This window comes from Balaenoptera borealis, assembly GCF_965194805.1.
Source record: "Balaenoptera borealis genome assembly, chromosome: 1".
NCBI classification, from domain to species: Eukaryota; Metazoa; Chordata; class Mammalia; order Artiodactyla; family Balaenopteridae; genus Balaenoptera; species Balaenoptera borealis.
The window spans coordinates 123,009,758-123,035,560 of NC_138860.1; the positions used below are offsets into that span (position 1 = coordinate 123,009,758).

Genomic DNA, 25,803 nt, shown 5'->3' on the forward strand with positions numbered 1-25,803 from the left:
AACGAAATCATTTCAGTAGCATTATTATTGGAATCAAAAGAACAGTAACATTTTCATGCACAGTTCATTCTGTGTAAACATAAATTATATTCATTTCCTTCTCTTTCTTTTTTTTTTTAACTGTTTTCTATTACCCATTTTTAATTTAGGTATGTCCTAACTTTATCTACTGTGTTAGTTAAAATCTGATTCATTCCAAATGATTAATATTAGTTTACTCCCTTGGCTCTCACATTATAACAAAGTTAATTCCTAATGGATTAAAATTTTAAATGAAAACACATAAGAACTACAGGGAAATGCAAGTGAATAAATATTTAACTAATCTCAAGATTTTTAAGGATAAAAATAATGGAAGATCTCACAAAAGAAAAGAGCTAAACATCAAAAAGTAAGGAAAGAGGAAAAGGGGGTAAATAAAGCAAATCAAGTAAAATATTGATAATTGTTAAATCTGTGACTAGTATTATTTTATAAAATTCTCTCTTCTGTTTGAAATTTTCATTAAAAAATCAGTATGAATTAAAAGGCAAACAAATACATTTTTCATAATAAAAATCACAAAAGGATATCATCAAAGGGTTTAAAAAATAAGAAAAGCTGTAACAACATAAACAGAAAAACTGGCAAAGGTAGTGAACAAAAAAATTCACATCAAAATTACAAATGGCCAATAAGTAAATCCATACAAAATGTTTTTGTCCTCACAATTATCCCCCAAATTACAAATTTAATTTATAATCAGATATCTTTTTTCACATATCTAAGTGTCAATTCTTTTAAAAATTTAAAATCAGTGCTGGTAAAGCATATAGATTGATACTTTCACGCAGTAGTCAAAGAGAACATTGGTATAACCCTTCCAAAAAGCCAGTTTGGAAGATGTATACATGCCTGATATAATAATCAGAGTTCTAGAATTCCAGTCCCAGGAAACAACCAAATATGATGAAAAAGATTTATATAGATATTTATTTTACTTATACTTGAAAGAAATTAGGTTCAAATGGCCAACAGGTGGAGAGGGAGGATTAAATCAGTTTTGACATATACATGATAAATTACAATGCAGTTGTTAAAATCTATTATCTAAATATATAATGACAGGGTAATACAAGTTATGATAATAAAGTGGAAAAAATCAGAATATAAAAGTATATGGAAATGAAGAACCTAATTTTGTTTTATACATTGTAATTTTGTTTTTATCATGTGTGTTGGGGAAAAAGAAGGAAATGTATGGTGGTTATATCAAGGTCTAGAATTATGAAAAATTTTAAATGCTTATCTTAATTTTCTTATTTTTTATCTTTTCTCATAAGAACGTATTACATTCAAAATCAGGAGGAGGGGAAAACTTTTAGGAAAAATAAACCCTCAAAGCAAGAATAATAGCACACATAAAAGTCAAATTCAGGAGAGTCCCATGATGATATGGAGGGATTATAAATGTTGTTTTTGCTTCCAGAAGCTATTATATGAAATTCCCTTCTCAGCCTTACATTTTAGCCAAAAGATCCCAGGGCCGAGGCTAGATATTCTCCTGGAATCACTTCTGTCAAGTTGACAAAAGGAGTAAAAGAATAGGGTTGAAAGATGTCATGAGATATTCACTAATCCACATTGATGTCTAATACATGTAGACTGCACGGCTGTCATATGTCGTTCTCTGTCTTGCAGGAGGTGAAAAGAAAATAAAGACTACCATAGGGTACCAAGCATACGTTTCAGTAAGACACTCCCTTAGTAATGTGGCAGATAGATAGTTCTTTGAGAACTACCAGTTCTACATAATACTCAGATGTGCTCAATCATTTGTATTATCTTATTCTCTAATACCACGACCTAGTATATAAAAAAGTGAAAAGGTACATTAATTCAAAAAATGAGGCAAGAGATTCATCACGACTGAAATTACTTAGTAAGGAGTAATGAACACAATTACCGTTCAGAAAAATTAAGGTGCTTTACATGTCTCCTGTGCTTTTAATTAAGCCACCTTTAATACACTATTGATTATTTCAAAATATAACCGTAACGGTGATAAATGTCTAATATGAATGTAAAATCAGTATTTCAAAAATTTACTTTTGTATGGACAAGTTTATGACCTCTTTACTTTCAGCAAATTACTTCATAACAGATTTATTAAATAAATATTTGATGCAGTCTTTTCTGTCAGAATATGGAGGTTTGCAAAAATTAAACAGCCAAGCAATACAGTGTTATTGAGGTCTGTGTTTAACACACTGATTTATAACACTTTTCTACCAGCAATAGACCTATTAGTGAATCAACAGAGATTATGGATAAGTCAACCTTTCTAAACACTGGAAAAAGAAGCAAAAGAGGATGAAATAGGGTGGGAAGTGGGGAGGAAAAGTGGGGAGAAGAAAAAAATCAACAAGCAAGCACTAGAACTTAATCTCCATATATACTAAATATGGCATAATTTAACACTGAATATTGGTATTTAAAATGACAAAAGTATACTCCAAATTAACTTTTTTAAAGATGCCAGGGTATCCAATAAGTTTAATCTTATTTTTTTTCAATTTTGAGTCATAATCAGAACTAATATACCTTGCTCTTAAATCCTGGTAGGAGTACTATAAGGCATTTCATTTTTACAAGATCAGAAGCAACGTCATATAATATGTAAGTGGCATTAATATTTATATTTTTGAAAATGAATTACATCAGTACCTATGCAGAAGAACGCTGCTGTAGTCAAACTACATTGCACTCATGTAACACAATAAAGAATATTTAGTGTCCTAAGAGCAATATAGTTAGGTACTTTCTTAAGGAATAATATTGCATTAATCTGCACTAAAAATATAAATAAAATCATTTTAAAAAATGCTTTGTTTTAAATCAATGTTAATTTACATAATTTGCAAATTTAAAAAATAAGGTTACATTTGCCTGCAGCAAACACAGATATGCCGTACAATTCCTATTAATTTAATGAGAGTTGTGACCCCCATTAAGTTTAACAGGAGTCATACGGCCAAATCCCCATGTACCTTGCTGAAAATTTACCTCCTAGCTTTCAACTAATCAAATAATCTGAAATGAACAAAAGTAGTCAATTTTGCTAGACTGGGAAATGTAAAGTCCCTACAGTAAAGTCAATTCAGCATTATGATGGCAATGGCCATGTAGTTAATCCCAACAAGAAAAAGAACAAGGTTATAACAGTGAGAAGAGACAAACTGAAGCAAGGGTGGTTTAGGAGCGCTGAAAACAACATTTACCCTTCACAGAAAATACGTTCTGTTTTCTCCAATGTGGAGTCAATTTTCCAACTTTTTTCTTTCTTAGTACAATGTCTAAAAAGAGTAAAAAAAAGAAAATCCCTTTTTGAAGCCTAAAATTATGCCCAAGGAGGCTGATCAGACGGATAAAGAACCATATGAAAAGGTATAGATAACTGGTTACAACTTCTGAATCACAGTGAATTAAATCATAATTTTTTCTGGAAAAACTTTTCAAAAGTTACTTTATAGCCACAGCCATGCAACCATATACCTCACCTCAACTACCCACACACCATATTACAGCGCTTCTTAAGTGTGATGCGGAGCAATGTCAGCCTCATGCCAGAAATTTTTCAGAAATGCAAATGCTTGGGGCCCCACCCCAGACCTTCCAGGTGATTCTTCTGCTCAAGTTTGAGAACTACTGCAATACTTTATTTCACATCCATGCTGTTCTCTCTCCGCTGGTTTTTTCTCCACCACCATGCTCACCACTGCCTTTACCTAGCTTGTGCAGCTCATACTGAGATTCAGCTCAAGAATCACCATCACTTCAGGCTGGAAGCATTTCTTGACACACACCCAATGCTTCTGGAATATCACCATCATGGCACTTATCACCCTGTTATTACAACTGTTTATTGTCCCCTCTTCCAACTATTAAGACCACGACCCTCTTCAAAGATTTATGCTATTCAGTGATGGATGTAGAATAAGTGGTTACCATAAGCCAGGCATTGTTCTAGGCATTGGCATGTTGATGAACAACAAAAAAGATCCCTGCCCTTGTGAAGGCGACATTCTGTGTATGTGTGTGTGTGTGTGTGTGTGTGTGTGTAAATATAAATTCTGTACATTTTATTACATATATGCATCAATAAAAGAATGAAAGATAAAAAGAATAAATAAATATAGGTCTGAATTATTCTAATCTTTCTTAAGTTTAACCTTGGAGAACGAAGTTACTATTCCTTCCACTAAATTATAGACCATTCTGAAAAAAATATTTATAGGCCAAAACAGGTTTTTTAAATTCATAAGTGATCCCTAGATCTACTATTTTCCTGCCACTCAACTAGCAAAAAGACCCTACAGCCAAATATCATTTTTTACTAAGACATAATTAACACAAAAATCATTGTAAAATGTGCTTACAGAATTTAAAAGTACAGTAAAAACTGCTAAGATACTATTTCTACAGCTATGTTCTTAAATGTTCTTGATGTATATAAATAAATATGTAAAGCTGTATCTGGCATATGTGGCATTTTCACCTGGCATATTTTCTTTGAAATAAGGATAAGCAACAATGTAATTCGAGTTAATTAACTAAAATTTCGACTAATGAAATCTAATTACATACTCACTGCATAAAGAATTCAACCTGAAATCCATATTACCTACTTCACTGAAGAACTGCTATTATTTGTAACTTGTCACTTGAGCAAGCCTTCATATATCTGACTTATGCTGGCCAGGGCTCCATTATATAGCATAATTTAATTCTCTAGGACATAAAAATTCAGTTTACTTTCCTACTTACTGATACATGTTTCCACAGTGGGTTACTTGGCTTGTAAAAATTGGCCAAAAGAATCAAAGCACCCCAGTTTCTCAACAAAACTGATTTTTAAAGGGCTTGATGTTAGTCCTCTAAGAGTAAAATAAATTCTAAAAACACAAAATATTGTGAAAGTTTGGTCTTTTATAATCATTTTTTATTTGAAAATTCTAAACATAATTTTCAAAAAAACACAGGAGAGACTTTAAGAATAAATAAAACATTGTTCCTACTTTGCAAAAACCAGTAAATTTTAACAGGTAAGACTTTATTCTTAAACAATAATTGATAGAAATGGAGAAGATAAGCTAATTCTAACAATTAAACCTTTATATAGGGCTTCCCTGGTGGCGCAGTGGTTGAGAATCTGCCTGCCAATGCAGGGGACACGGGTTCGAGCCCTGGTCTGGGAAGATCCCACATGCCGCGGAGCAACTAGGCCCGTGAGCCACAACTGCTGAGCCTGCGCGTCTGGAGCCTGTGCTCTGCAACAAGAGAGGCCCGCGCACTGCGATGAACAGTGGCCCCCGCTCGCCGCAACTAGAGAGAGCCCTCGCACAGAAACGAAGACCCAACACAGCCATGAACAGATAAATAAATAAAATAAAATTTAAAAAAATTAAAAAAAAAAAACTTTATATAATTAGCTTTTACCATGGTAAAACTTAAAAAAAAAAATGCTTAGTGATTTGCTCTTTAACATGCACACAAAACATGACATATTTATAATGTTTGCCTGGACTTAGAACAAATACATAATTCCTCCTTGCATATATGGAAATTTACCTCTCATATATACAGATGTAAAACAAATCCAAAATTATGTTAAGCCTTTAAAATTATACACTAAGGTAAAACACTACTGTAAACAGGGGAAAAGAAAGCTCTGAAAAGGAAGGCACGGTCCATGGCTGAATACAATACACAGGCTTGTTTTGTTTAAAAACAAAATCTTAATTAGTTGCTACTACTTAAAAAATCTAACGACTGGTTTCTACTGAAAAGTCAGAAGACCGGCAAAACCAGGCTAAACACTGGAAAGGCAACCATGGTTCCTCCAGCAAGCACTTTCCTGCTTGCTGCAGACCTCCACTGGCCTGCTGCACTCAAGTTACTTTGTCTGCTTGGCCCAATAGGTAGGTATTTGAGGTTTTGACCCCTGCACAAGACCACAAGCTCCTGAAGAGCAGGACCTGTGCCTTGTGCATTTTTGAACCCCAAGCACCTGGCTCAATTTAGTCACTCAATAAATGAGGAAGGAGGGAGGAAACCATCTAGAAAACCTTATCTGAGCTTATCGGCAAAGATCCAGGAGCTGATAAAAGAAGTGCTCTATATATAGTGCTCTAAATAGCTATAAGATTTGAAAAGGTAACAATCATGTAAGGGCCCCAAAGAAACTTAATGGCTGAATAATTAAATTTATATCTTCTTTCCTGTGCCCTCATACCCAACTTTGATTGGTTTTCTCTATAGGTGTTCACAAAGCATTATCTGCTTGCTGGCAATAAAGGACTATCATGTCACGTAAAACTTTTCTAAGACAAAACCACGTGATGCTGGATCAATGTTCTAACAGTGAAGTGCACAGTAACTCTGTACCCTCACAGTTAGTAGTGTGGGTTCGTCCCAGGTTCTTTTTACCTGTAGGAGGGAACTGCTTCAAAAGCAACAACCCCTGGCCTGATGCGCCAAAAATGAAATTTCTCTTAACAGCAGATATGCATCCTGACCTGATAGGTGACACTAGAAATAAAACTGCAGTATCTCATGAAAAAGTCTCTGGTTTGCTAGCCCCCTGCTGAGTTAAGCTACTGTGCCAGCAAAGTGGTCTCTATCTTGATTGGAAAATTTTTTATTATGTGGACTAATGAGCCATTGATCTACACCTGGAATCTTTTTAAATGTATAAAAACATTCAAACATGACAGCAGGAATTCAGTTAGTTTTTTCCTCCACAAAAACAGATGCAAAATTATAGACTATACACAAGATTTTCATAACAACCCAAGCCAGAGATTCATATTATTAACTCAGTTTCTGCTCGTTGTTTATCATTACAGTACTATTCATTCAGACATTACATTTTAATGTCAGATTTGATGTATCTTTCAATTCTGATGCAAACAGCAATATCTTCTGAAAATAAAATATTAACCCATTTGTAACTTTCATGTGTGACAAATCCAAGTGAGCATTATTTACTTTCTGAATACAGAAGTTCTTATGTTAAAATTTTTCTCAACTTGTTATTTATCTGAATTATATTATTAAGTTATGTCAATATGTTGAAAGTAGGGGACTGGGACAGCAAGGAGAAGTGATGAAACATAATTTTGGAACAAGCAATTCAAATAGAATTCTTTCCGAAAAATGTTAACATTTTGAAGCTTATTACAAAGACATCAGAATAATAAGCTTCTATCTATTAGTTGACAGTATGCCTTTTTTTTCCATCTCCAATTTTATTAATAGGTATAAATGGGATCATTTAAAAGTACATATAAAGCCAATTTAAAAATTCTAAGACATTTTCTTCAAGAATATTTAATTGTGACCAAAAAATCCATTATATTTTACATGCATTTCTCCGAGATTTTGCATTCTTTCACAGATTTTACAAGGTTAATATAATTTCATGCTGAATACAATGACTGCCACTACCAACTAGCTATAAAATTAACACATCTTAGCCCCACATTAACTTCTGACCTGCTCTGTAAAAAGCACCTGGAAGGGTGTTATTTTCACATGGAAATAACATGTAAGACTAAAGAAATAACAGATACCAGAAAATCCATATAGTAATTATGGTTTCAATTATTTCATTAACCCTCTAAAGTGTCTCTACTTCTTTAAAAATCAGGTCTGTCTTCAAAAAAGATAACATTAGAAAGGAAGCACTACAAAAAATAACTTTTTCCAGAAAATATAAAAAAATTTTACTTAGAAGTTTTAGAACAATGACCACACTTAAGAAGCACACAAAACTAAAGATGAAATGAAAGAGTTGCCACAAAATATTTTCAGTTTTACTGGCATAAATTCAGTCAATAAATGTAACATATATACCAAAGCAAAGCTTTCATTTAGTTCTCTCAGGATTATTTACAATGATTATATTTACAAATGTATGTAAAATATAAATTCAGATTTCTATCACTTTCTATAATATATAGCTGTGTAATGAAAATAATTCAACAACCAGAAAAAGAATATGACATTCAGGAAATCTTTTTAACACTTAATTCTAAAATAATAAAAAAATACTCATTCGAGCCACTTCTACATAAAAAGAAGATTGCATAGTTTAAGTTCTCCTGAACTTAAAAAATAAAATTTAAACTGTTACCTTACCTTCTGTATTCGGTAAGAAGCTGATTATAATGATAAACCACAGGCTTCGCATTCTGCAACCAGAAGACACCATTATTGATCCCTTTAAATATTTCTTTGTATTCCTTAATGAATCTAGTTATAAATGTCCAGCTTCATCGAACCCAGCAGTCTGCATCATTGATCCTCATATCTGAAAAACAAACAAATCCATCATTTACTCTATGGTCCTGCAATGTCACAAAAGATGAAAAAATAATAATAACTCCTCTCTTTCCCTCCTTGCCTCCCTCTTTCTCCTAAGTATAAAAAAAATGGCATATATTTTGATTCTATATGCAGCAGGAAGTTGCTCCTATACACTGGATATCTGAGCTTTGCATTCTGGAAACAATCAAAACCCCCCAAAATTAAAGGTAATCAGAACATATGAACTCACATAATAGTTATATAATTCCCAAAGATAAATTTTTCTTTGAAAAGATTAAAAAGTTATTCTAGAATAATATGTCTGCCTTTCAATGCCACGTATTAGTCATTTTATCAAAGTACTAACTTTGGTACACAATACCTCCAACAAAATTTCATAAATACATACACTTTCTTTGTTTCTAGTGATGGTAACAGCAGTATTATCTACTCTTTTATCCTGTTACCTTGCAAAGTACATTACAGATATAATGAAACAGTTTATTTTTCTATTCAAGGGTGTACAATTTTTAATATATGGTTGTACTTTATATCATAATGGCATTCCAAACACCACATAGCAAACTGTTATTTATCTGACTACTAGTTATTCATAAAGGGAGCAGTTTAATAAAATGATTGCTCTTAACTATTTCATTTTAAACTTTTAGATATTCATATATCAGTTTTTCTTACAGCAAAACTTAGTAAGATCAAACCCATATCCTTGAGCAGTTTAGTCCATCCACTGGACCCAAATAAAACCGCAGACCATGATGATTATATCTCCAGGGTTGCATCACTATTTTTAAAAAACCAAGGGAGGGGTAGCAAAGAATATAAAAACCAAGAGCCAAGTTTAATTCTGACTAGCCCTTAAGGACACAGTTCTTCAACTGCAGAGGATACAAAAACTCCAGAAGTGATTTAATCAGCATTTCTAAGTTCCCAGGATCACGTGAAACCAGGTTATTTGCTGGGTTCTACTGAAGTGTTTTACTGCTTTCTAGGGTAGCATGCAGAATCAAAGAGTAAATACCAGCTTTACAATACACATACTATGAAGGCAGTTCCAAAATATATACAGCCTCCTGATCTAGCTTCTGAGGGTAAAGAAATTACAAATTCTTCCTTTAAAGTTTTCCCATGTTATCCTTAACCTGGTGCAAATAAAGAGTTTTTTTAAAGTGGAGTACTGAAAGTTACATGAGGTTGTGTCTATAACTCAAATCAAATGAACTCTTACATAATTTAGATGCTATCACTAAAGCATAAAGAAAATATAGAAAACCAAATTTCCCTAGATAACTTTGAGTTCTCTATTTCACATTATCTGAGCTACTCTGCATTTGCTACATTCTTAATGCATCATATGTGATTCTATTAGCCGGTCACTATATTCTGCTATCACTTCCCTACAATGTAACTTCAATGGAAAAGGGGTCAGATGCTAAATGGTTTGGAACACTTATGCTATAAAGTCACTATCTTGCTTCACCAACAAACACACAGAAAGAAGGTAAAAAATTAATCTGAAGTCATTATCTAGTGTTTAAATATGAAGACCCATAAAACCACAAAAGGAACTAGCAAGATACTTTTATCATAAGAAGTTTATTTTATCACGCCTATAGTTTCTGAGATAAAACTGCTTCCATATACACCTCCATGATCCATAATCAGCCCAGTTTTTTTAGCTCTCTCTGAAACCTGTGAAGACAATTAGGTATCATAATGAGGGAATCAGAATTGGCATCACCAAGTTCTAAGAACACCTCAGATGTTCTTAGAAATAAAACAAAAACAAAGGGAAAAGCAAGCTTCCTCCTCTGCATGCCATAAATATAAAAAGAATAATACATCAAAAATTAATCTGATGGGGCTTCTCTGGTGGCGCAGTGGTTGAGAGTCTGCCTGCCAATGCAGGGGACACGGGTTCGAGCCCTGGTCTGGGAAGATCCCACATGCCGCGGAGCAACTGGGCCCGTGAGCCACAACTACTGAGCCTGCGCGTCTGGAGCCTGTGCTCCGCAACAAGAGAGGCCGCGATAGTGAGAGGCCCGCGCACCGCGATGAAGAGTGGCCCCCGCTCGCCGCAACTGGAGAAAGCCCTCGCACAGAAAGGAAGACCCAACACAGCCATAAATAAATAAATAACTAAATAAATAAAATTTAAAGGGAAAAAAAAAAAAAAGCAGCTCCCTTAAAAAAAAAATTAATCTGATAGAGGAGACACATGGCACACAACCCTTAAAAACTGGCTGGCTCTCTATTCATTTTTCACTCTGAGCTCCCAAAGACTATTCAAAAGAAAAAACCGAAAGTAAACCTTCCATTTTCAACTGCTGTGCAAAGTACCTGCCTTAAAACTGCAAGCTATTTTATATAAAGCACAGAGAGAAGTCAGATAATTTCATGGCCTGTCATATCAAAAAGGCTAATCAGTGAACAATTTCTTACATCCCACCGACTGGTCAATGATTGGCTCAAGCAATTAGAATAATTTTAATGTGTGGAAGAGGTGCATTAATTTTACTTGTAGTAGCCTTTGGAATGCTCCCAATTTAAGCGAAGAATTCTGACTACCCAGGTTTTGGTTGTAATGGGTACTTTCATTTCAATGAACTAATGCATACAGGCTGCGTGCCCACATGCACAGCCCTTGAACACATTTCCACTTTCTTAAAGCGATCCAAGATCGGTCTGTCTTTGGTCATCCGCTATTTGAAAGAGTCCTTGTTTGTGGGAAGAAAGAGAAGGAAGACATCAGGGACTGACGACTGCCTTGTAAGAAACAGCTGCCAAGATAGGAAAACCTCTGTTAGTGAAGGGAAAAGGAGGAGGAAACCACACAACCCAGACCTCTTTTGTGGTCTCTGGCCAGGATAGAATATTTTATGAACTGATTTTAACTATACGCTCTAGTCAACTATGAGACTTAGTATAAATGATTGTTTCTAACAAACAGAAAGAGATTCTGGAATGTAATAAAGTCATGGCTTCTTTCGCCCAAATAAAGCTTAAGTCCATCCATCTGTCTGTGCAATGAGTAAAAGAATATCAAATTTATTTTTCTCATTCTACTATCTACATCCAATCACTTTCACATCAAATAAAATTATTTTCTAAAGTTCAAGCTTTAAATGCAATTTTGAAAACAGTCAGAAGATTTTACTGCTGTGATCCAAATTAAAAACAACCTTCCATTAAAAAATTTAATGAAAACTGAAATACTTAGCAGACCATAATCAGCTAAGGATAGAATGAATAAATAATCAAACATGGTGAAACTAATCCCAAGAAAACATTGCTCCTAAGTCAAACTGGAGCCACAAGACACTCACTGGCAGAGATGTAGCCAACAGACTCTATATAACTACCTGCAAAATGAAGCTCAGTAAAAGTGTCTCACAATGCAAAACAAGAACAAAAACAAGGAACAAAACCAGAAAAGGGATATTAAACTTTCTTTCAACAAACAGAAATGATTAAGTGATTCCCCATATTAAAAACCAGTTTGTCCTTAGATTTTTAGAAAAACTCTTCCCAAGAACTTCAGGGAAAAATTGGGAGGGTAAAGGCACAGATGAAACCCCACATAATGCTAAGTAACAGTTCATTGCTTAATAAAAACTGAAACAGAACATTTCTACTCAAACTACAAATGACTATTTCTTTTCTTCTCCTTCAAATAAGGAGATTCAAACTATTTCATCCTAACCTTGTTTCTATAACCACCTGCCATTGTCTACCAAACCTCTGTCAAGATTTTTTTTAGAGTAAGTGTCCTATTACTCTGTCATGTAAAAAGTCAATTAATGCATCATTACTACTAAACCTTCCAAAGCTGAACAACGATTTCCAGGAACATGCCTCAGCATTGTTTATATCCCAACAGTCCTCAATGTTTTATACACTACTTACAATGTACAGTTAGCTGTAGCCGTTCAGACAGTAACCTGCTTATACTTATTAGCTGCATTAAACATCCCATGCCTTAAACTGTCAGCAAAATTAAGAAACCATTACTAATCAGTTTTAATATTTGTGTATTTATGTTACATTACTAAGAAATCACATTTAACCTTATATATGATGATATCTGTCTAGCAAACATAGAAAAAAAATAAAACCCATTTGTTGAAAAGCATCAGTAAGTAGGATATACAGCATGCTTCAAATTAATGAGAGAAAAAGATAATTTAAATTTTTCTAAAAATGGTTAACTGAGCTGATATTCTATTAAGTGCAAAGCCACTAAAGATTCATATCTAAAGCTTTATCTTTGATTTCTACTCATGGACACTGAACTACTGTGAACACCGGATATTATGCCCAAACAACCATAAGCATGAGAACCGGAAAGGCAAAGAGCCATCTTAAGCAGGAAACCTACCAAAGTTACCCATCCTTGTTATTATGCACTAATGCTGTGTAAAATGAAACATTCACGCTTTGGGTAAGCCTAAAATTCTATGCGCTAAGTGTATGTCAATTTTAAATGAGAGTTAAAGACAGCTGTAAAAAATCAGTCTTTCTGATCTAATTTGTGCTATAAAATTATAATCACTATGGGACAGAATTTACTAACGAAAGAAAGCTGCTTTTCTATGTTTTACCAAAACAACAATAACAACAGCAACAGGATGGTACTAACCCCACTCTGCCCCCACTGCAAAGGTTTAGAAAATAAAAAAATAAATTGCAGAATTTCCCCTTCTTGTTAACACAGGAGAAAACATCAACACCCTTGGGATTTTTCTTTCAGTAAGTTGCCTAAGTAAATCCTTGTTATCACGAATCAGAAAGCCTTTTTTAGCTCCAGACATTTGACGTTCTTTTTGCGTTGGAGTTTATTTTCTTTCCCTTCACAAAGATAGGGCTGGGGTTGGAAATGCTAATAGCGATTTTAAAACCACGTGGCCAACCACTAGTCGCCACCCTCTTTCTCTGTTTCATTTCTGCAGATATTGGTATCAAATATAGAGTACTTTAATTACACCATTTATACTAAAGTCCCCTTAACATTCATTTTTGATCTTACCCTTTATTGAAACTTCTTCATTGTGAAGGTATAAATTCTCCTGTGAGAGGACTTAGAGGAGTAGGAAGGAGAAGAGTTCAGGAATGCTCCCAGTAAATTATATCTGCGATCTGCTATGATATCTAGGAGTCATGCTGAGCATGCAAAAGAGGCTTGTAGCTCTGGACTCTGGAGGCACAATGCAGGGCAGTCTGCCATTGTCTTCATTAAAATTGTTTCCAGTTGAAATAATAAAAACAAATGGCTGTCATTTTCAAACCAACATAGGGGACATTTTATGACTGAACATAAAGCTGCAAATGAAGTTCCAAAAGAAAAGGAAAAAAATGAAGCTACATGCCCAGTTCAAAATATTACCTTATATAACATGAAAGTTGATGGCGTCCCCAACTTTTATATCAAAAAAAATCATAAATCCATTAGTTTAAAATATTTTGTATTTATTGTTAAATTATAATACACTTACAATGTAGAATTTCGTTTTTTCCCCTTTTGGGGGAAAGGGAAAGCTATTTTTAAATAGCAGTCCTCTCCAAAGTTAAAACTTTTTATTTCTTCTTAACTTTCTAATGGTCTAGAATTCTCATGCAATATTTTTGAGCTGAATATAAATTATGGGTACCAAGGCCAAAAATATTTCCTGAGTGCCTACTGCGCGTGAAATACTGTATCAGACACATATCACTAATCCTTAAAAGGTCAATATCATAAAGGTCAAAAGTCTGAGATTCAGAAAAGAAAAGTTAACTCCTTTACTGGAAGTTACTCAGCTAGCAGGTAGCAAAGCTTGAATTCCAATCAAGGCTAATTACAAGGACATTCTTTCTTAGTTGCTAAGTTATTCATTCCGCAAACATTTACTGAGGATCTATTACATGCTGTGTACTGAGGAACCTAAGAGACAAAACTCCTAACCCTCAGGGAGATTACATTCTAGCTCAAAAATAACCCTTTCTAAATAGAAAGCTACAATTGCCTGGCACAGAGTTAGGTTCCTCCAAAATGATAAACTACACAGATAAACTAAATAGCTTACTTATATTATTCATGAAATCTTCACAACAACCTGACGAAATATAAATTATTATCCCCAATTTGCCTTAAAATGAGAATACCTAACCTGTACAACGACAGTAAACAATAGCAGGGCTGGGATATAAGACCATGTTCTAAAACCACTATTGCCACGAATTAAGTAGTTCAGATAAGCCTACTCACTTTATGTGTTTTATTATCTTTCCCTTTGGAATAAAAAATAGAAATAGAACAAAGTCATTTTGGGATTATGAAAGTGATGAAATACCAAAAAAATAATGAGTTGATTTTCAAAATGTTTACATGAGTAAAACTAACATCCCTTAGGTAATGATAGCTAAACGTTAACTTAATTTTTAGTATTTCCAGTTAAGCTATCTTAATTTTATTCATTTACAGTGCTATTTAAAGTGCTCACGATATATGTTATAAACTAACAAATTATTCTAGATGAATCTTATGAGCCAAAATACCTGAGAAGTTGCTTACAAGTCAAAATTATAAACCTAAGTATTTCCTCAAATATAATTAACAATGAATCTTAATAGTCATGGAAAGAACATTTTAATGTCAACTTCTGTGATATTATGGTCTCTTCACCGTTCAGGCAAATAGAAAAGGAAAAATCCAATGTTGCTCATGAGATGCAATCTTATCCTTGGCTCACTACACTGGATCCTTTGTTCATAAATCATTGTTACTAGCCATTCTTTGAATCAATATTCAGATTCCCTCTTGGTCTACATGTACAACCACTAAATGAAATAATAATGACCCAGGATCTGTCGTATATTAGATCATCAATATCACCATCAGGAGTTTCTTAAAGGTAATGAGGTAATCTGAGTAAAATATGTCAAATGAACTTAAAAATGAAAAATTAACTACAAAGAACACATGGTAAGAAGCTGAAAAAAATTTTCTGAAGTATATAGCACATTGCCTTTTGTAATCAATAAATGATAAAACTCAGTTGCAAGCTATGTCAATATATATAGTGTCATCTCAACTTGCAATTCTAAAAATAAATAATATTAATAGTAAAATTGCATGTATGTCAGTTTAGATCAATGACTATCTGGTGATTACATTCCAGATATTTTTGATATTGAGTACTGAAATGAGTGTTACCTATTCATTCATTATATTTACTTTATATACTGGCCTGGTGTTAGGCTCTAAAGGGATTATAAACAGATGAAGATATGACTGTCACTTTCAAAAAGTTAATAATCTTCTAAGGAGAATTAAATACATAAGGAAATGATTAAAACCCCAAATATGAATTAATTAATAACAGTTAAACTCCCAAAAACTTAGTGATAATAAATATATTTTATACCAAAATAATGAAAGCCAAGAGAAATAAAAGCAGTTTATAGACCTGTGTTTCCCTTGAGATGTGTACTTAGGTCAACCAATATCATCTTAATGACAAGAGCCCAAGACTGAGATGAGGAACACAGTCTAGAATCCTGGTTTAACCTACCACTATGAGCACTGGGACAAATCACAATCATCTAAGCCTCAAGTTCAGCAACTATATACAAGGATAGGAATACACAATATATTTACTATTCCATTATTTTCTCAGTTATTCCAAAAACATGTTTATGGTCCTGATTCCATCTTAAGTAATCTTAAAGGAGATTTTTAAGGGTTATGGCAATACGTTTCACTAAAAGCTTGTCTCTTATCAAAATATCTCTCAGCAATTACTTTAATAATTCAGAGTTTTTAAATTACATCTAAAAGAGTTGCTATTACAAAAAACATTTTTTGAACTCTACTTACAGATTACATTACAGATTATTACATCGGCAGCCATAATACAATAACCTGAGACTCATTCAGCTCACATATTTCACACCCCGCCTTTGTGGGAAAACGCACATGACCAAACGACAAGACAACATGCTTTTTCCAGAAAAAGCAAGTTCCTGTGCCTTAGCCCACATTAGTCTCCATTAAGCCCTACATTCCATACCATACACTCTGTGTCTACAAGCAAAACTCAAAATAACAGTATTTTATTGAGTGGTAAAGAAAAAGTATATATCAATTATTTCTGAAAATTAACTTAATGAACAACATTAGAAATAAAGTTTCAGTTTAAGTGAATGAACAAGAACAGACTCTTACTTCCAGTGTTTGACTGATATTCTATGTGGTCAGCATGTCTGATTCCTCTAAAGAGCATTAGAAGACATATGGGAAGGCAAGAAAAATATTTATAGATAATATTTAAAAACATAGTGGACTGAGTCATTTTTAATGATTGTTAAATGGTAAAAAAATTTAAAACTTTAGTTCATTAAAAACTTAAAATATAACATGTTTTATGTCTAGTGCTTCTTAACTAGTGACTCATGGAGTGAGGGAGGTATGTGGTTTTTAGAAAAGGGATTTTCAACATTAAAATGTAATTTTATAACCTCTATTAAAATTTCAAGGACTTCCCTGGTGGCTCAGTTGTTAAGAATCTGCCTGCCAATGCAGGGCACATGGGTTCGAGCCCTGGTCTGGGAAGATCCCACATGCCACACAGCAACGAAGCCCGTGCACCACAACTACTGAGCCTGCGCTCTAGAGCCCATGAGCCACAACTACTGAGCCTGTGCACCACAACTACTAAGCCCACGTGCCACAACAACTGAAGCCCGCGTGCCTAGAGCCCATGCTCCGCAACAAGAGAAGCTACCTCAGGGAGAAGCCCACGCACCGCAACGAAGAGTAGCCCTTACTCGCCACAACTAGAGAAAGCCCGCACACAGCAATGAAGACCCAACACAGCCAAAAAAAAACCCAAAAAAAAAGCAATGTTTAATAAAAAGAAACATAGGTTATAAAAAGCTGAGAAAAATTGACTAGAAGCTTGAATTACTTGCCAAGACTCTCTTACTTGGTAAAAGACATGTTATTTTTGCAGTATTTCATTAATTTTTTATAAATTTTCCAAATCAGAAAACTGATATTTGAGGAAAATATATCCCTCGTTGCCACTCCACATATAAAGCAAAAAACTGAGCTTAATAAGAATAACTTCCAAAGATAACAACGAGTAATTCTTCAGATCTCTTAAGCTAAAAACTATCAATAATATCCCATTATGTTTAGAAAGATTAGAAGCAAGGAATTATGTAGACTGATACTATACAGCAGAGATCAGGAAACTTTTCTGTAGAGGACCAGATAAGTAAATACTTTAGGCTTTAAGGACCATAGAGTCTCCGTCACAACTATACACTTCTCCCTTTGTAGCATGAAACCCGCCATAGACAATGTGTAATGAATGAGCATGGCTGTGTGTCAATAAACTTTACTGCAAAAATTGCCAGTCAGCCAGTTTACTAACTCCTGCTATGGATTAACCAATACAAGATGGAGATAACTGAATGCAGTTCGGTCAAATAATGAACTGACCGATAACTATCAACATCTACCAGAATATTCAAACCAACTTCAGTCTGTTATTTTAATTAATTTAAATGTAAAGGTAAAGGTAAATTAACTATGCTGGAATGAGAAAAACAAAATAAAGCAGCATTATACTGACCAAAACAAATTAGTGTTTCAGTGTGTGTATAACAGAGCCATATGTACAGCTTACAGTGCTTGGGGAGAAACTCCAGAAAAGAAAATAAAAGGCATTACCACAGTAACCTATCTTGCTACTTTGGCAGGAGAGAATGTAAAACCAAACAAAACAGTAAGTAATGGGAGGCTGAAAAGCAATGAGGTTTGGACAAGACCCCTGAGGTATTCTACCATTAGTATGATGGTTTCAAATACCTATTGGTAAAAGTGGCTTCAAACTCGTGAAACTTCTGTCATCACTGCTACTCACCCATATGAAATACTGGATATAACCCAGTCCCACATTGTATTCAAAAGGAAACTACTAAATTCTAATTTGTTGAATTTCTGCTATAAAGCTAAAAATTCTACAAGGCCAGAATCACCAATCTTACTCCAAAAAAATTATGAAGTCACAATAAATGCATACATTTCTGTTAGAACAAAAGAATTTTTAGAGTTTTCCAATTCCTTATATCTAGGCTCTTCCCAATCAATATTTGACTGTTACTATTATAATAAATACTTTTACTTTCTGCAAGCTAATGTTTCCTAAAATTGAATACTCACACTATAACATGCCATAAGAATAATATTTCTAAGCTACAATTAATAGGTAACCACATTTAAAATACATGAAGGCTAAACTTTTCTATCTATCTATATATGTATATATATATAAGACAAAAGAGTGGAGGTTACAAATTTTTAATAAGAGCATTATATTATGGTAGTAATAATCTAGGTGTTTTACTGGAAGTGAAGTGGATTACTGTAAATGAAATTTTAAAATGTCCTTTCCATTTTACAGATAACACAAAATGACTTTTTTCATGTCTCTGGCGATAAGGATAGATTTGCCACACATTTAAATGGTGCCTTCACACTTCCCACCCTGACTCATGAATTAATAATTTAGTGACATTAATACAAGAAGATAAATGATAAAAAGGTTAAGGCGCATGGGCCAACCATACACACATACTTCTCTGAGCACAGTTAATACTTCTCTGCCAATTACAACTAAAACTTTTTAACTGTTTTCAATAGCATTTTTACAATCTAAGTAGCAGCTTATGCGCACACAATTTCACACAATTCAGGCTTAATAAATTTCCTGCTGGTACCAAACAATCATTCTAGGGGATTAAAGTGCAAGATCTGTTAACATTAATAATGTTTTATATAGTCATATGTATTAATGAAGCCTCTATACCATTATTAGTCTCCTAAAAAACCTTCTAGGCCAAAATACTGATTCAACATGAATTACACATTTATGCTTTACAGTAACAAAGAAATACATTAGTGTGACATGGTAAAATAAAAAAATCACACCCACTATGAAGTAACAGATTTCCTTTGACCCAAGCTTGCTAAGTGTGCATGCAAAGATGCATACACACACAAATGAAATCAACTCAGTCTCTAAGTTTTTAAAACCAAAAATCCTCTGGAGCATTATTCATGGTAAGTTTGGATAAAATACAGTTCTGTGAATATGAAAGGTACTTCCTTTTAAGGTGGTACTCATTCACTCACAGTTTTATCAATTCTTTTTCTGAAATGTTTTAATCCCCTCTCATTCTTTTCATTCCTTCTGCCCTAACCTCTCTCTCTCAACTTCTGTAAAAATCTCGCGGCTAATTTCTTGCCCTCCATCCAGCTTGCCAACCTCCATTAGACTGCTCTTCCTAATTTCACTCTAAACCATAAAAATGTGTAATACTGGAACCAATTCTAGAAATCACTTTATATATAAGACAAAGAAAACACTTGGGGTTGTAACTTAACAAAGGCAGACCTCAGAACTGCTGATTTTCAAATTTTCTCTTAAGTACATATATTATTACCTCACTGTAGTTTAATTATCACAACAAACCTAGTATCTCTATTTTGACAACAGAGGGACTGGAGGGGCGGTGGTAAAAGGAAAAAGTTAAAAAAAAAAAAAGTGGCAAAAAGCAAAAAACAAGAATAGAGCCCAAACAGATCTAACTTCAAAAATAATTCAACCCTCTACTTCTGTCAAACTTATTTGCTCAGTGATTCTGAATATGCCCTTCAAATTGACTTATATTCAAGATTTTTTTTACCCATATAGAAAACATTCCCCTTCCTTCCACCTAAGAAAATTCCATACAGACTTAACAGGTTTAAAAGCCACCTATGACATAAAGTCAACTGGATCACCTCCAACTGAAAAACAGCCCTCTTTCCAAAAATTCCTACAGTCATTATCTGTACCATTTGTATAATAGTTATTATTGGGTTGCCTTATAACTCTTCTTCAGTTAAGCTTTTAAACTATTTTTAAAACCTCTTTTGTCAAAATTTTCAATATTTATCTTTCTTCAATGTAAGTCTCTTCAAACCAAACCGAAAAAATGTCCAGGATACGTACTCTGTTCGAAGCATTGAGGCTGGTACTGCAAGAAATACAATGATGTGGAAGATAAGGAAATGACACAAGGGCACAAATAACTTTACATAGTACTTAAATGTAATTAAGAAAGTAAGTGCTCCTTATGGACCACAGCTTTTGCTCATCCCTTTAATCGATTCCGATAAGTAGTGTAATATCCTGGTGATTAACAGAGTGAATATACAATAAATTAACCAGTTTCCTGGAAAATTATTATAATTTTCAATGGATTTCTTTTTTGGCTAACATCTAAATTTGGGAATGAACATCCTTTTTTTATTTCCTGTTCTTCCTCTTTAACTATTAAGGTAATTAATTCGATTTTTGGACCTAGGAGGCTTACCCTCACCTTGCACCTTTGCTGGCATATTTATGCTATTCCTTCTACCTGAAATCCCCTCTGCCAACCACTATTCCTTTTCCAAGACTCAGTTGAGGCCGATCACTTGACGATCTAACTCCCTCCTCCTTCCCTCAACCTCCACAGCACACACCAAGAGGAACACTGTCATTTGTGTACAAAATCACAAAAGTACCATTTTCAAAATTATTGTGAGCTAAATGAAAACAGGACCCATGGCTTTCACATCTATAACCTCAGTTCTGGGTACCCTTGCATAATGCCTGGCAAATAGCATATAATAAATGTTTTCAACAAAAAAGAAGGAAGGAAATTAGGTAAATAGAAAGGAGACAGGGAGGAAGGGGTGAACGAATAAACTGAACTATGGGAAGTAATGTCCATGAATCGAGGGAAAGATGAAGAAAAGTGAATGAATTCAGAAACTGAAGTACAAAACTGAAACACAATTTTTTTAAAAAACTGGAAACAAACATAGAGACCTCCTAAAATAGGGATTTTCAAGCATTTTTTTGAAATATTTAATGTTTAATTAAATATTGAGGCGTTGCCAATTTAAGACACAAAAAATAAAAATGGCTATTTTTCACAAGTTTAATTTATCATTGTTTGGCATAAAATACTTTTCTGTTATCATTTACAGAAGTCAAATAAACTCCCTCAAGGAAGTTTTAAAAACCACTGGGCCTCCTCACTAACAGTGAGGAAGCAAAAATGTCCACAATTAGTGAGCGGGAAAACTAAACATGCAATTCAGGTCCAGCCAAACTCCAGTAGAATAATCCCCTGATGAAGTTCTTCTTTACAATACAGATTTCCTTCAACTTACGATGGGATTAAATCCCTATAAACCCATGAAAGTTGAAAATATCTAAGTCAAAAATACACTTAATACACCTAACCTACCGAGCGTCATATATTAGCCGAGCCTACCTTAAATGTGCTCAGAACACTTACATTAGCCCACAGTTGGGCAAAATCATCTAACACAAAGCCTATTTCATAATAAAGTGTTGAATATCTCATATAACTTATTGAATACTATACTGAAAGTGAAAAACAGAATGACTGTATAGGTACAGATATTTGTCATGGTGGCTGGGAGCTGAGGCTCACTGCCGCTGCCCAGCATCAAGAGAGTATTGTACTGCATATCGCTAGCCCGGAAAAAATAAAAATTTAGAATTTGAAGTACGGTTTCTACTGAATGCGTATCGCTTTTGCACCACAGTAAAGTCAAAAAATCCTCAAACCACCGTAAATCGAGGACCATCTGTATTTGAAAATTCAATAACTGAAATACTGAAAATAACTTAAAACCTTTTAAAGTATTAGAGAATGTGAAATTACATAAAACTATATTAAGTACACCTGAGAAATTTGCTTTTAAATAAAAACAGGATGGGGTAAATAAACAAAGTTGACATTTATTTTCAAAGTACACTAAAAGTGCAAGATAATTTCTTCTTGCAAAAATTTTTGACAAAGTAGGCTTCCACATCTACCTATTCTCCCAGCAATATTTTGAATTTGAGAACACACTGTTTCCAACAGTGAAATTCCTCCCAAAAGTCAACAGCTTTAAATAAAGGTCAGCATAAAGGTACAACACAGTTTTATCACCATTCAGAACAAAGAAAGAAAACATTAAAATCCACACGTCTTTTCTCCTCCAATATTATGGGACTGACATTAGCACTCTTAATCAATGCCAATCTTGGGCTTATATCTCACCTCTATATGAAAAAACAGTAAATTTCACACTGGGAATTGAACTCCAGCTTTAGTTTGCAATTAAGGTATCTGACATTGCCTATAATGCATATGGAATTGCAGATTTATTTCTTTTTAGCATTTTTTATTTACTAAAGCTGTTGAAAAACCATGGCTACTTCTAAATCCTAACTTTCCATCCTTCCTCAGACTAGCATTTGCAATTAAACTGACTTTAATATACAAGTCAAACAATGATGACAAAAAATCTAAGCAGCTCGTTTGCAGAAAGATATCTAAATATTAAATATGAAATTTAACAGGTTTTAAAAATTAAATGGTAATTGTAAATGGTACAATATATATGTCTGTCCTAATTTGGGAAGACGAACTTCTCACATAATACTCATCAAACTAAATACAAGAAATTGTTCAGGCATTTCACTAAATTAAAATCTTGAAATCCTACAGCTACAATGTACAAATTTAGATTTTATTAATACTTTAAATCAAACCATAGTTATTATTCAGTTTCTTATTATGCAATTTATAGTCTTCTGCCATGAATACAAGAACCTCATGTAAAACACAAATATACACCTGAAACTAACACAATATTCTAAATCAACTATACTCCAATATAAAATAAAAAATAAATTTAAAAAAATATCCGAAGGAATCTACAAAAATAAATAAAACACAAATAAACCAAAAAACTAAACCTTACAGCCTCAGATCCACATAATAAAAATTTTCACTTTAATCAGCATTTGAAAAAACATGAATATCACTTAAACATATGCAGGTATATACTCAAGAATATTTTTAGAGACATCTATAAAGGAAGCAAAATTATAATTTTTCACAGGTCACATTAAAAATATACGTATCAACTTGAAGCAATTTTTGCACAGCCAATATTCTTTAGGCGTAATACACACACCTCAAAGTATTGTCAGAAAAATGGGCTCGTCCCTCCTCCTTTGCTCTCAACAGGCCAATGGCAGGAATGAATGACTCGTATAGAACCTAGCTCTTCCTCTACCCTGAGTTCAATCAATGGCCAAATCCTGTCCCATCACTACACAACTTTTCCACACCGTCTATTGCCACTGCCACTCACCTGGACTGTCATCCACACTTTCTAAGTAGGTTTCCGTTTCCTCCAGTATTTCCCTACTCTAGTTCATTGGTTACACCACCATGACAGTCAGCAATTAAATGTAACACTTTCTCAACAGAAAATATTAACAGCTTTTTATGGCCTTCATGAGAAAGTCTAATCATAGCACAGTAGGCTCTTCATAAACACGCCCCTAACTAACATCCCAGTTTCACTCCTTCCACTTCCTGGGCAATTTGTACCCTCCATACACACTCTCCTTAAGGTACCGTTTTCTGCCTTTGTTTTCCCTGACCTTTACCTCTGACTTCTCCTCCTCCTCGAAAAGCCTGCATCTGCTGAAATCCTCCTCTGCCTTCAGGTCTATTTAAATGGATTCTCTTTTTTCTATATCATTCATTCTGAATTCACTCCCCCTACCCTATATTTCCACAGTCTTTCCTCTACACTTCAGGTTGGCATGTCATTACGGTATGCCTTATATTATAATTATTTGTGGAAATGTGTGTTTCTCCGATGAGATTTTAAGTACCTAGAGAGCACAGTCCTTATACAGTACATTTCTTCAGGCAGGGCCTTAATAAATGGCTGTTGATCTAAAATGAAGAATTAAAGCCCCGAAGTTAATGGATACCTAGACGAAATGTGCTTATAGATAAAACTGCTCTTGTAAAGAGCAAAACACAATGAATATTTCAAAATATAGACTTTAAGACCAATGAAAGTAAATACATACTTTCGGTCTGGCAATTTTGACAAACTTGGTACTAGAAGTTCTGTCACATTTTTAAAACCACATGTGCTGTCATAATAACTTCTGTGGCATTGTAAGAAACCAAAAATAACATCTTGAAGGTAAAATCCAAAACATTATAAACACTGTGAATCATTAAAATAAATCCAAGCCCTTACCTGTCATTTATACACATGCAACATTGCCAGGAAAGGTTGCTCTGAACTACAGAAGCATAATGTACTTTGAGAACATACCTGCACATGAAATACCCTATATTTCAAAAGAAGATTTGGGTATGACTTTTACTTTAATTAAACTCTCAAAAGAATTCTTTTATATAGTAAAAATTCTCTATGACTGTGCATCTGAATACAATTTAATTTATCAAAACTGGGAGTAAGTTGTGGGATAATGGCAAAAGTTGGATCGTTTTGGCTTAGTGATTTCTTCTGACCTTGAGAAACCTATAAATTGCACAACATAGAATGGTGACAAGGCTGACACAAAAATTAAGATTTGCTTCTTTCAATTTTACCTTTATGATCTTATTTGTACCCTGTAAATGTCCCTATAAATTAAAAGTTGGTTTAAGGAGTTTTAGGTAGATTAACAGTCTTGAATATAAGTTAACCAAAAATGGAAAATCTGTCTTTCAGCTAAACTACCAAATACACCATTAGGTATTTGCACTATACTGTGAAAGATAAAGATAAGTTTATGATTATTATATTTAGAATTAAGAACAATTTTCAATTTTTTAATATTTGTAATATATTACATACATATTAAACCAAAAACTATGCTGTTTTAGATTTATTATCATTCAATTCTTTATCTATTGTGTTTGCACAGAATCAATAAAACTCAAAGTCCATATAAAGGAATCTCACTACTAAAGACAGGGAGCCTCTAATTTCCACTGAATTGTTTGTTAAAATAATTTTCAATCTATTCATAAATCTTGCAACAGTAACAAAAAGAATGAACTGAAGTCCCATCTTTAAACCTGTTTCTATACCATCATGATAGGTGATTTCAAAAAATTTTAACCTAGATGTCAAACACTTATACTTCATCAATTTTTGATTGTATGTTAAAGTGATGTAAAATATTGAAGCTTTAATAAGCACTCAGCATTAAAAAGTCAATTTGATAAGTAAGGAATGAATGTTCAAATAGATAAGCAGAGCTTTAAAAATTCAGAATGGTATAGCTGTGATACCGTCCAAAAGTTAACCTTTATAAGCCGTGTTAATGAAAATTTTAGCTAAAATTACATTCTGTTTCCTGGAATCCTTCCTAATAGTTTTAGTCTGACTTTCTACCTACTTGATTTATTGACACCTGTTACAGTTCCCTATCTAAAAGCCTATTCTTATACAGGGCTGCATATATTTTCTACTCTTTTTAGATCTCTTTTATGTAATAAATATAATGTCAA

The 25,803-nt window shown here is 33.7% G+C and overlaps 1 protein-coding gene across 8 annotated transcripts in view; it reads right to left on the reverse strand.

Annotated features, from left to right (window-relative positions):
* The window catches only part of ADGRL2 (adhesion G protein-coupled receptor L2), a 266,791-nt gene that overhangs the window by 137,230 nt on the left and 103,758 nt on the right, over window positions 1-25,803 (reverse strand). For all 8 annotated transcript variants that reach the window (XM_082354785.1, XM_082354786.1, XM_082354792.1 and 5 more), the window contains one exon: window positions 8,182-8,353. In XM_082354785.1, the coding sequence (XP_082210911.1) occupies window positions 8,182-8,254 (73 nt within the window). In that variant the 5' untranslated portion in view covers window positions 8,255-8,353. The remainder of the gene's footprint in view (window positions 1-8,181; window positions 8,354-25,803) is intronic.